General features: G+C 31.1%; 1 protein-coding gene across 2 annotated transcripts in view; it reads right to left on the bottom strand.

Annotated features, from left to right (window-relative positions):
* Positions 1-8,287: 8,287 nt before the first annotated feature.
* LOC142636731 (putative LRR receptor-like serine/threonine-protein kinase At1g56130) overlaps positions 8,288-12,548 on the bottom strand; it is a 29,150-nt gene continuing 24,889 nt past the window's right edge. The window contains exons 18-24 of one of the 2 annotated variants that reach the window (XM_075811018.1): positions 12,251-12,446; positions 11,999-12,160; positions 11,504-11,622; positions 10,900-11,110; positions 9,484-9,715; positions 9,020-9,170; positions 8,288-8,923 (exon numbers count right to left, since the gene is read on the bottom strand). In XM_075811018.1, coding sequence (XP_075667133.1) covers positions 8,552-8,923; positions 9,020-9,170; positions 9,484-9,715; positions 10,900-11,110; positions 11,504-11,622; positions 11,999-12,160; positions 12,251-12,446 — 1,443 coding nt within the window. In that variant the 3' untranslated portion in view covers positions 8,288-8,551. The remainder of the gene's footprint in view (positions 8,924-9,019; positions 9,171-9,483; positions 9,716-10,899; positions 11,111-11,503; positions 11,623-11,998; positions 12,161-12,250; positions 12,447-12,548) is intronic. The other variant, XM_075811019.1, reaches the window with a different exon arrangement.

Below are 12,548 nucleotides of genomic sequence, written 5' to 3'. Positions count from 1 at the left end.
CACCTCTAGAATCGAAAAGGCAGTATTACTGACTGTAACAAAGACAATGATTTTCACCTTCCATGTCCAACAATGCCATCAAACATGGAATCAGTAACATTTGCAGGAGACGGCATTAGATCACTGAGTTGGCCAAGATCAGTATTATTCCCAGGTTGCTTTCTATCTTCTTCACTCAAAAAGCTGTTCGTTATATCTTTAAAATCCCAATCAGTTAAATAACCTGGCTTTGATGTAACTAGGCCTACCTCAATATCTCCTGCAAGCATGGCCACAACATGGGACATTGGTGGCCGCATGTTTGGTGATGCCTGCATGCACAACAAAGACACTGCTATGACTCGAGCAGCTTCACTTTCATCAAATTCTGTTAATCTGGGATCTACCAGCCTTAAACTCTGATTGTATTAGGCCTATGGTTTAGAAAACCTTTTTTATGAGATGATGGGAATGTAGGCCTCTGGTTTTTGCCTTGTGTTCTTTACTTGAGTATCTGCCACTGTAGACATTTTGTTGTTTCATTTTTCATTTACCAGAGATAAATTTATAGAATATACATCCCTGAGTAAAGTATAAACATAGAATTCAATGAGGCTGTGCCAAAGAATGGTCTTTTACTCATAATATGCTTCACTATACATGCTTATAATCTTGACATCATGATTTGCAGATTCTTACCGATATTTTGAATTAATATTGCATTGTAAACGTTTTTAAGTTCGAGTATCTGTTTTAGATCAATATGAATTGGATGTGTACCTAAGGATGACTTTTAATTTCTTCTCTTGTATGATGTTTTATATATCTATTTTGTAATTGGACCTGATTGGCGATCTAGATTTGAGGATCCCAATTTCTCTTAAGGCACTGCTCATGCGCAACATTTCAAGCTTTGGACATCATGCAATCCACTTGCATTGGCATTCAGTTTAAGGATGCATGGTTATAATTTAAGCAGGATTTGTTCTTTAGGTTGCATGCTATATTTCAAAATCTGAGATTTGCCCATTTATGTTCTAAGACTGGTTTTTGTTGGACTATGGTTTGGTATGGCAAAGCCTAAGCGCAGCTTCCTTATTTTCCATTGATGGTGCCGCAGTTAGTGGGTTTTATGTTGATTGGGAACATAGCGGTACTCCTAAATGAATTTTTAAGTTGATCAACACATGTTCAAGGGGATGTGGTTTTTCACAACCTAAATTAAATTTAACGTGATTAATATTCCACATGAACAAGATTCATGTGGCAAAACCATGTAAACAGCTAAATTCTTAAAACTTCTGAATTTTTTAATTAAATCCATTAAGTTGACACAACATCCTCAAGTACCTATGGTCCATCATAGGTACTTGAGAATGTTTTGTCAACTTATATACTAATCATGAGTTGAGACGTAAACATGATATGGATTTGAGTGTGACAAGGGGTTTGTTATTGACATAAAATTTGACATGTGAGTTAAAGCATAAAAAATATGCAATTCAACAGTTAGAATTTTAAAATATATAATAATATTTTTTATCAAGTATGGTTGTAGACTTGAGCTACAATCAATTTTGTAACTAAACTTTGACTATCATATATTATCACTTCTAAGTTTTATAATTTTGAATGTGTATATTTTAAAAATATCAATTTGATTTATTTAGTTAGATTGTTAAATATTATTACATAATTAATGATTAAATTGGTAATTAATAATGTATATTCCGAACTTATAATGAATATACCTATAATTTTTTATAATTTTATTAGAGGTTTTAGAATCTTAAGATACATAATATGATATGATATATAGTACATAAAAATAAAAAATCAATTCACAATACGATTCAAGTTTTGGCAACAATGATCATGTGTATTTAAGCTCAACTCTTGGGGAGGGAAGTTTGAAATGTGGTTTTAATAGCCATAATTAACTCCTAATTAATTTCAAAAAATAAAAGCCTAAGCTTTCATTTCAATTCAATTTAAAACCAAACAACCATTTTGAATTTCTAGGGCTTCCTTGTTTTGGTGAATTGGAGCAATGGGACAATCTCGGGTGGAGTTGCATACTTTTGAAGAGAATCCAAAAATCAAAGGTCCAAGAGACAGAAGCCCCCACTATTACTACTAACTAGATGATGTCCCGCGCAATGCGCGGACAACTTTAAAATTTCATTTGAAATCATTTTTATGTATATTAAGATCTACATATAATACTAATTTTGTGGTATAATATTTATGTTTGCCCACAATATTGTTGAATTTTTGAAAACTTGATTTTCTAAACACTACAAGAAATCTGGGTCTAGGTGGCGTTTTTTTAGCAACGTTTTTAAATTCGCCGCTATAAGTGGTATACTGTGACGTTTTTGAAAAACGTTGCTAAAGAGTGAGCGTTTAGCGACGTTTTACAAACGTTGCCTGAACCCAAATTTCTTGTAGTGTAATTCATATTTTATTTTTAAAAAATTGTATAACACTATAAGACTATAACATATTATAATATTTACCATTAAAAGTAGATTTAATTTTTAAATTGATTAAATGATTTTGAAATCTTTAAATAAGAATTTAAAGTATAAAATGCTTTTATATCCTAAAATTATATAAATTTAAACAACCTCCCAAACACTTCCTTGATCACTCTATTCTCACAACTAAATGTGGAAACCTTAATTGCAAAATTCAAATCAGTATCTCAATGAAATTGAGGGAATCATTTATAAGTATCAATATAAAGAGAACATGATTAAACAAAAAGAAATTTGCTAAAAATACATCCAATTATCAAAATTTAATTGTGTTTAGTTGGCCTTCCATATCCTTTTTTAAAAAAAACGGAAAATACTGTGAAATCATCGTTGATTTTTATTTTTATCACTATGGCTTATACCGCACAAAATAGCAGTAAAAAAAAAAAAAAAACTACAAAGAAATGTACAAATTATGAGTTCTAATATTAAAAAAAGAAAAAAGAAAAAAGAAGAAGCTAATTATTAGGATTAGTGCCCTTAAATCCTATTGTATGATGTTATGTATGTTATTATTTATAACATTATGTATGACTTAATGTTGTGTTTAATAAAGTTGTTTTATTATTATCTAAAAATAATAGTAACATGAATATTGAGATATTATCATATAGTCCATGAGATGTATTGTATGTGATTTATGTGATTTAGTCACAGAAGATGTAGATCACAAGTTCCTTGTAAACTCAAAATGTAGTTCATAGTCGGTGATGAAAATTGGGCATTTCATCTGCGAAGACTATAACAAATCAACTAAGATGATTTGTCTTAATCATGGAAATGGAGATTTCTAGTTGGTATGTTGATATGTTTTAAGAGTTAAAACATATTGAACTAGACCGTGTGAGATTTATTATTCTTTCAACGATTGTCACATGAATAATAAACTCACGACTTATATTTGCATGAACTCTTAATCCTGAGAGAATAATGGACTTGATCATGAGATGTAGGTTGCTTTAATATATCAGGAGTGAGATCTAGAATAACGACCAAAACTTCAGTATGTTGGGCAACCACATTTAGTGTTGATGGAACATATATTCTCAAGATGGAATTCATAGTCTCTTAACGGAAATACAAAATATTCCCTTGAGATAAGTTTAATGGGATTGTTATTCAGAGAGTTAGGCCTAATTACTTTAATAAAGAGTTACTAAAGTATATATATTTATGAAATTGGATTTCATAAATATATAATGAATAACTTTAAAGGATTAAACTGAGTACTTAAGGATAAGATGTAGTAATTTACAAAGTTGCAGTCTACATTCATGACTTTGTATTACTACGAATATTTTATGAAGGGGTTGCATGTACAATAAAGTCTTGGAATATAATTTATAGATAAGGCTTAGAGTGCAACTATATTTATATAGTAGTATTAAATATAGTTAATGGTAACTTTGGACTTGTCAAGAGTTGACAAAAAAGCCCAAGGTCCATTGAAGCTAGTGTCTTATTGGTCCCTTTTGGTCCCACTTCAAGCCACACACTTAAGCCCAATTGGAAAGGCCCAAAAGGCCAGCCCAATTAGATAATTGGTTAGACACAAAAGGAGAAACATACATAATTTTTCTGTAGAGAATTTTGAAGGAACACTATTGCGAAGTGGTGCATGTTAGTGATAGACACTTTGACATTTCTCCTTTTGGAACTGATTGAGAGACCATACATCTTGGGCGTTAGTTGAATTGGAGTGAAGATTGAAAGTGTTCCCAAGCAATTTTGATCTTTTGTTTTGAAATTCACCGCTCCAAGATACACTCTCTTGTTCATAAATTCTGAAACTTATATAGTACATGTTAACTTTTATGAATGAAGTAGATCTGTTATTTTTCCACTGCGCACATGCATATTTCCATCACTAACTTCATAAACAATCAATTAGAATATTTATTTTTCATTTTTCTTTAGTTTTAAAACAAAATACAATTATAACTTTTCCAAAACAAAATCCCAAACATCTAAAGACTGAAAGCGAATCATAGCCTTTACAAAATTCTCAACGTCTAACTTCAATATCAAAATCATAAGCTACCGTCATTGAATAAACTCTTCCTTAGTCATAGCCTACTCATACAGGTTATGATTAAATGGTACGACAATGCTTGTGTTATATAGGTGTCGTTGAAAGGTTGAAGGTAAATGATATCGTTTTTTTTCTTCTTTTTTTTTTTTTTTTTTTCTCTAAGGCCTTATTTGGGAGGACGGAATGGAATGGAATGGAATTGAAAGGAATGAAAAGAATAATTTTAGGATATTCATCCCTTCCCTTGTTTGGAAGTTCTAATAGAGGGAATGAAAAGTTCATTCCCTTATTTGGGAGTTTAAGTGGGATGGAATGGAATGGGTAGGAGGGAACACTCATGCCTCTCTATTCTTTTAAAACCTTAAATTTTCATTCTCCCAAAATTGGGAGGAATGAGAGGAAATGAAATTAGATTTAATGAATTTTTTACTAAAATTTCAAAAATTCCCCTACATATTCAACCCTTTATTTTAAAATAGGAGGTCTAATAGTAATATTATCATAAAATGATTCCATTTATTTTCATTCATTTCCATTCCTTTATTTTGAAACATCTAATTAAGGTTACTTAATTTCATTCCATACCATTCTTTTCTCTTACTTAAATACATTCCATTCCTTTCCATTCCCTTATGATCATTCCATTCTATTCTATTTCATTCCCCTATGAACTCTCAAACGAAGCCTAAGTACATATTTGAGATAGGGTAACATGAAGGATTGTGGGCATATGTATATAAAAGAGTAGAAATTTAAAGGTTGAATGGAAATGCAAATAGTTTTTTGTGTGTGAGAAAGAGGAAAAGGCTTGAAACAATAAACCAAATGAAACAAATAGTAGTCTTCTTAAAGTGTGCCACATGGCAGAACCTCATACTCTCCCGAATAAGGTCTCTGCTTTTATATATATACTAGTTGCATACCCACGCGTTGCGCGTGATAATGTTTTTAGGATGGTCTCATTAAATATTTTATTAATACTATAATTTTAGTTATTAACCATTGGTTTTTCATTAGTTTTTAAGTTAATAAAAACCTTAAATATATATTTTTTTACCTTTATACACGCGCGTACACGCGCACACACACACACACACACACACACACACACACACATATAGTGAATCTTTACACATACCTTTAAGAAAACTCTATGTATTCCACTTTTTTGGATGTGTAAAATTATAGACTACTACTCCATAATGATAGTGGCTAATTAATTTTATATATATATTCTAGTGATCTCATTTGTAACGCTTCTTACCATTATCATATATTTACTAACTAATGATTTGCATAACAAAGACGATAAATGAGAGCTAGCATTATTCATTAGATTTCCAAGATTTGTTTTGTATTTCATTCTTCCTTTGATGCATTGGGTGTGAGAATGAGTGTTTCCCTAGCATTACTCCACTTAATGTGGACAATTTTAATTATTTAATTTAGGCAAAATATTATATTTAAAATTTTTTTAAATAAAAAAGGAGTGGAAATATAAATAATTTAATGATATATATGGGGGATGTGTTTGAATTTAAATGTTAAATAAAATGATATGAGAAAAAAAAATACATAACAATAAACACTAACTTATCCAAATAATTCTATGTAAAATAATAATAGTACATTCTTATATACTATTTTTAATTATTTATAATGCAATATGATAATATTTCACAATCAAAGTCATAAAAAAAATAAAAAAATAACTTGAAACACAATACTAAATCCCATCAACCAAAATAGAGTTCTAAAGAATACAAAACTTTATCAAGCTAAAATATAGATGCAAGAAAAATAAAAATAAAAATCCACCAAACAATTGAGGGAGAAAGAGTGGGAAATAACTATTTTTTTGTGAGAGAAAATTATGTAAAGAATGGAAGAGTGAATGACAAATTTATACTAAGAGGGTGATAATAAAAAGAAACAAAATAAAGGAAGATAAAAGAAAAGAGGAAGAGTGATATCAAGGTAGAATGTTTGGGGAGATGAAAAGGTAAAGAGAAGGAGAAAGTGTAAATGTTAAAAAAAAATGAATACAATTTGATGATCACAATTTTATTTTATTTTAATTTAAGTAAAATATTTCATTTTATATTTTTTAAAACAAAAAGAGAGAGAAAATATAAATCTTTAATGATATGGAGGATGTGGTTGAATTTCAATATTGAGTAAAATAGAAGAGAAGAAAAAAATAAGAAAAATTAAAAGATATAACAATAAATACTAAATTATCCAAATTATGGTATGTAATGGAATGCTATTTTATTTTTATCTACTATCTTTAATTTTTTATAATGTAATCGGATAAAATTTAACAATCAAAGAGCAAAATAATAATAATAATAATAACTTAAAACACAAAACTAAGTCGTATCAACCTAAATTAGACTTCTTAAAAACACAAAAATTTATCAACCTAAAGCAGAGATGCAATAAAAAATAAAAATCCACCAAAACAGAGAGAGAGAGAGAGAGAGAGAGAGAGAGAGAGAGAGAGAGAGAGAGAGCCTTTTTGTGAGAGAAAATTATGCAAAAAATGGAAAAGAGTAACAAATTTATAGTAAGAGATAAGAGATAAGAAGAGACAAATAAAAGAAGATGAAAAGAAAGATGAATAGCAATATTAAAGTAGAGGGTAGTGGAGAGATGAAAAGATAAGGAAAGAAGAAATGTTGAAGAAAATGTAAATATTTAAAAAATAAGTGAATGTAAAAAAAATTATAGGAAAATTGAAAAAATAAAAAAGATATATATATATATATATATATATATATATATATATATATATGTTTAAACCGACAAAGATGAATGTGTAAAATCAATAATCTATTTATATGTATTTTTTTGTAAAAAAAATATGAATAAATAATAAATAATAATTATGTGGCAAATGACGTGGCGATGAGGTGACGCAACAAGAACTCAGTAGCAATAAATACCACGCTTCAGCTTTTAGTAATATATAGATTGATACCTCCATTTGTTAGCATTTTAACATTTCTAGATGAGATTTAAAAAAAAAAAAATTTACAAGAGATAGTTAAAACTTAAAATTAAGTACCACATTTTAATGGGCACCAAAATCTCTAAGGTGCCTAATACCTTACTCATGCATAACTAAATCATTGATTTTGTAATTTGAATTCTTTATTTAATACATGATTTTATTAAAGCTTACCTTAGCACCCTCACAATTTAAGTTTAAGGTTAAAATCGATTATACGTAAGTGATCAATCACACATTAAAAATTTGGAAGAGTGGTGGTGATTCTATTCACTTAATTTACAGTCCATGCACTGTCAATTACCTAACACATGCAAAATGCACATGCAGGGAAGGTACCCACACACTCATCACCAAACGAAAAATGGGGTGAATCGTCAGTCTGGTATCCACACTATCAAGTATTGCACTGCCCATTCTACATACCAAACGAGCAAGTACCTCAAAGATATCTTGCCTATTTATTTGTCTATATAGCTCACAGTCCTATTGAGTGAGTCAGTGAGAAATGTAAGATTGATGCAGTCCTTCATTTAATGTTGGTGGGAGGGTCTAAAGTCTAATCCACTTTAGTCATACAAGGCTAATTTTGTGTTGCCTATGTGCATAACTCACCAATCTTGTGAAATCTCAAATTTCTGTCGCATTCATGCTCCGTATATGCCATTTCATCTATAGGATAAATAGTGAAAAAGACTGGAAATGTCAAAATAAATTTCCGGTAGTAAATAAATTGTGGTCAAGCATATGATTTCACATCGATATTATGATGCTACAGGCCTATAACTTCCTTAAGAATAAAAATTTCATGTCTTGGTCGAAATTATGATACAAGACAAGACAAATATCTTAGTATTTACACACATGACATCACATATTATCATTTGCGAAAGGTGAAAGCCAGTCAAGTATAAAGAGTATTGAATTTGAAGTGCCTTAGATAGCAAAGGCGGTGTTCCTGAGTGACTGCAACAAAGAAATTTTTTTTCACCTTCCATCTTCAATTATGCCACCAAGTATGGTTTCAGTAACATTTATAGGAGAAGGCAATGGATCACCAAGTTGGCTTTGATCAGTGTTATCCCCATGATGCTTTCTATCTTCTTCACTCAAAAAGCTGCTTGTTATATCTTTGAAATCCCAATCAGTTAAATAACTTGGCTTTGATGTAGCAATGCCTACCTCAATATCTCCTGCAAGCATGGCCACAACACGGGACATTGGTGGCCGCATGTTTGGTGACGCTTGTGTGCACAACAAAGACACTGCTATCGCTCGAGCAGCTTCATTTTCATCAAATTCTGATAATGTGGGATCTACCAGCCTTAAAATCTGGTTATTTTCATGTAGAGTCCATGCCTGGTGATTCATGACAAGGAGAGCAAATAAGAACTTTCTTTACAAAAACAATAATTTAAGAAATGGATAAAGAGAGAAAAAATTCATTTCCCATACCCATTCAAGGAGATAAATTTTTTCAGTGTCCAAACTATTGTCTGAGTTTAGTCTCCCACTGAGGATCTCCAAAGCAACAACACCAAAACCGAAAACATCAGCCTTCTCAGTCAAGTGCCCACGCATTGCATATTCTGGTGCCAAATAGCCTCTACAAGATTTAAAATTAAAATATGAGTTTATCAAAACCGTCAGTGTATCTAATCAGGTTCAATTTCCATAGATGACATAATTATTAGTAATGAAAAAAATAACACTTTCCAATAGCATCCTTAAGTTTGAAATAGTTTTTTTTTTTTTTTTTTTGAGGTGAAGTTTGTAATAGTTAATCATTCTTCTAATCAATCTAATAATTATTGATTGATTTTAAGGTACTTATATAAAGATCTATATCTTATGCTGCATTATGCACCTTTATACAATATAAAAAAGGCTATTAAAGACAAAATGGATAAGGAGTTTACATGGTCCCTGCAACTCGGGTACTGATGTGGGTTTTAGTGTCATCATAAAGCTTTGCCAATCCAAAATCTGATATTTTTGGGCATAATTCTCGATCAATCAAAATATTGCTAGCCTTCACATCTCGATGTACAATCCTTGGCCTTGACTCCTCATGGAGATAAGCAAGTCCTCTTGCAGTTCCCAAGCAAACATTGAAGCGAGTAGGCCAATCAAGAAACAACTTACTTTTACCTGCATTAGTAGTGGCTCCCATCCAATTAGATTTAAGAGTAATCAATCAAATGTCTGATTCAGGAGTTATTGTACTGCAATAATACAAAGCTTCCCATATAGAGATTATCAGAGAGTGGAAAAATCAGATTATGTCTTGGGGCGAAAAAACATATTTTCATAGGAGATTTGGGCTACTTCAAAATATTTGGGAATGGACCAAAACATAATTGACAATGCTTAATAATATAACAACAATACAACCTTACTCCCAAAACTTGGGGGTTGGTTATGAATCCCCCACAAATTAATCAAGATCATACACATGTAATCTTTTCTGCCCTTTTATCTTATGCAAAATCATACTCTTTGTTGCTTCCTTAATTGACATGGTTCTTTTACAACTACTATCAATGAGAATATTAATCACATTCCTCTACACATAACTAAACCATTTCAAGTGACTCTCTCTCATCTTTTCATCTATTGTTTCCCTATGAATTTTTGATCTAATAAATAAAAAGCACTAACTATTTGGTATCTCTTTAGTACCCTCAAGTTTTACAACTCTTGATCTTTATTTATATCGGTAAGAAGCTAACATTCTATGTATTTTACTTCAGTTTTACTTAGTTGAAATCCTTTATATTCTAAAACATCTCTTTAAATTTCTATTTGATATTGACTCCACATTTAGTTCATCCACTAAAACTATACCATTCCCAAAGCATAAATCAGAGGACTTCATGTTGAATTGATCTAGTGAACTCATCCGTAGCCAACACAAAGAGACATAGATTTAATGTTGATCCTTGATGCAAAACTATAGTGATAAGAAACTTACTTGTGATGCCTTTTCTTATTCTCATACTAGTTACAACTTTGTCAAACATATTCTTAATCAACTTAATATACAGTAAAGTAACTATTTTCCCCTAAAACTCACCACATAACCACTTTAAGTAACCTATCATATGATTTCACTAAGTCAAAAAAAACCATACAGGAATCTTTACAGATTTCTCTATACTTTTCCATTGGATGTCTAATTAAGAAAATAGCTTACATAGTAAACCAACCTGGCATAAAACCAAAGTGGTTCTCCGATATTATTTTTTTCGTGTCTTAATCTATATTCAATCACTCTCTCATAAGATTTTCATAACAATCGAAAGGAATGGTATGAGCATAAAATATGGTCCTACCAAATAGTGCCTGATCAAGGCTTCCGTTTTCAAGATATTCATAAACAAGAAGGTGCCTATCTCCCTCAATGCAGCATCCATATAATTTCACAAGATTGCGATGTTGCACAGCCGATATGGTAGAAATTTCAGTAATGAATTGATCCCTCCCTTGGTGAGATGCTACCGATAATTGCTTCACGGCTACAATCCTCCCATCAGCTAGTGTGCCCTGTGAAGTTGTATAAATCAGTGACATGAAAAGTGAAATTCAGGGTTTTTTGGTTCAACAATAGGAATGTTGGTGTGTTCCCTTGAATGTTGCACTACTTTATTTTTTTAATGAACTCTGACAAATACCATGGCAAAACTTCATTACTAACTTTAGCTAAAATGTTTAAGATAAACACTTAATAACAATTTTAATGAAAAAGGTTCTACCTAGTGCACAAATCTCCCACTTTTTAAGCCAATGGAAACATTAATTTTTTATTTTAAACGTAATTACTTTCTTAGAAGTATATTTTAGTTGTTTTTAGTACCATTTAGTTGTAGATTTTGCTGACTTAATTTTGTCATTGAACTTAATTAACTATCCACCATTACATACAATAATGTACTTTACCTTGAAAACAGGGCCAAAACCCCCCTCCCCTAACTTATTTGAAGGGTTGAAGTCATCAGTTGCACTTCTCAGCTCAGCATAACTGAAAGTGTTTGGTCGGAGGCCTATTCCAAGAAGCTCTGCACATTCAAGCAAGAGAGGGTCTAGATAACTGATTTAAACTCTTCATTATTGTCATAGTTATATATTTTGAAGATCTGTTTTTTTTTTTTTTTTTGGGTACTGGTGTCAGTAACATAGAAATTTCAATTTAAAGATATGAATTATGCAGAAATCTTGAGCCTGTCTCATATAATATGACCTGCCAAAACTATTTAGTCCAGACCCTTATTCCATTTCACGAAAAGGATCCACGTCATTATCCAAGCAATAATAGTACTGATACTTTTCCAACACCTATTCTAGGATTTAGTCAAAAGTGAGTGGTACAGAGTCCATTAGTGTTTCTTAGGTTGTATTTCACCAGTACCTCCACAACTGCTGTTATGTTCTTACCTTCATCATAATACTGATGTGATTTTTGCTTCAAGTAAATAAATGCAAATATCAAAATCATGCTCACGACTCCAACAGGGACTGCAATTCCTACAATCAAACCCAACCTGCTTTTCATTCCTCGATTGCTTGGTGGAATCTCAGGAACATTAGATACAAAATCTGAGCAATTATTTATCAGTAGTAATTAGCAGTATATAATCAAGTTAAAAACATCACAAATCAATTCATAAATCATATCATATACATTACCTGAAACAACATGAATGGCTGAAATTAGTGGCCCATAATAACCTTGTACAGGTATGCAACAGGTTCCCTTACCAGCCCAAAATAGATGAATTTCAAGATAATTCTCTGACACAGTAGCCGTAAAATTCTTCGGAATTGCTCTCTCCACCCCACCTGCTTCCTTTGATATGTCAAAGTCCTTCAATTCTCGATGACCCTAGAAAAGAAATTATAGGAGAATGTTATAATTATAATTGAATGAATTAAAATGGAACACTATGCAAATAAATAGAAATTGTATTATAGAAACTCTACAGGA

The sequence above is a fragment of the Castanea sativa genome, chromosome 5 (assembly GCF_040712315.1).
Source record: "Castanea sativa cultivar Marrone di Chiusa Pesio chromosome 5, ASM4071231v1".
In the NCBI taxonomy this organism is placed as follows: domain Eukaryota; kingdom Viridiplantae; phylum Streptophyta; class Magnoliopsida; order Fagales; family Fagaceae; genus Castanea; species Castanea sativa.
Note: the sequence above shows the minus strand (reverse complement) of the source record. Positions and strands in the feature narration are given on the sequence as shown.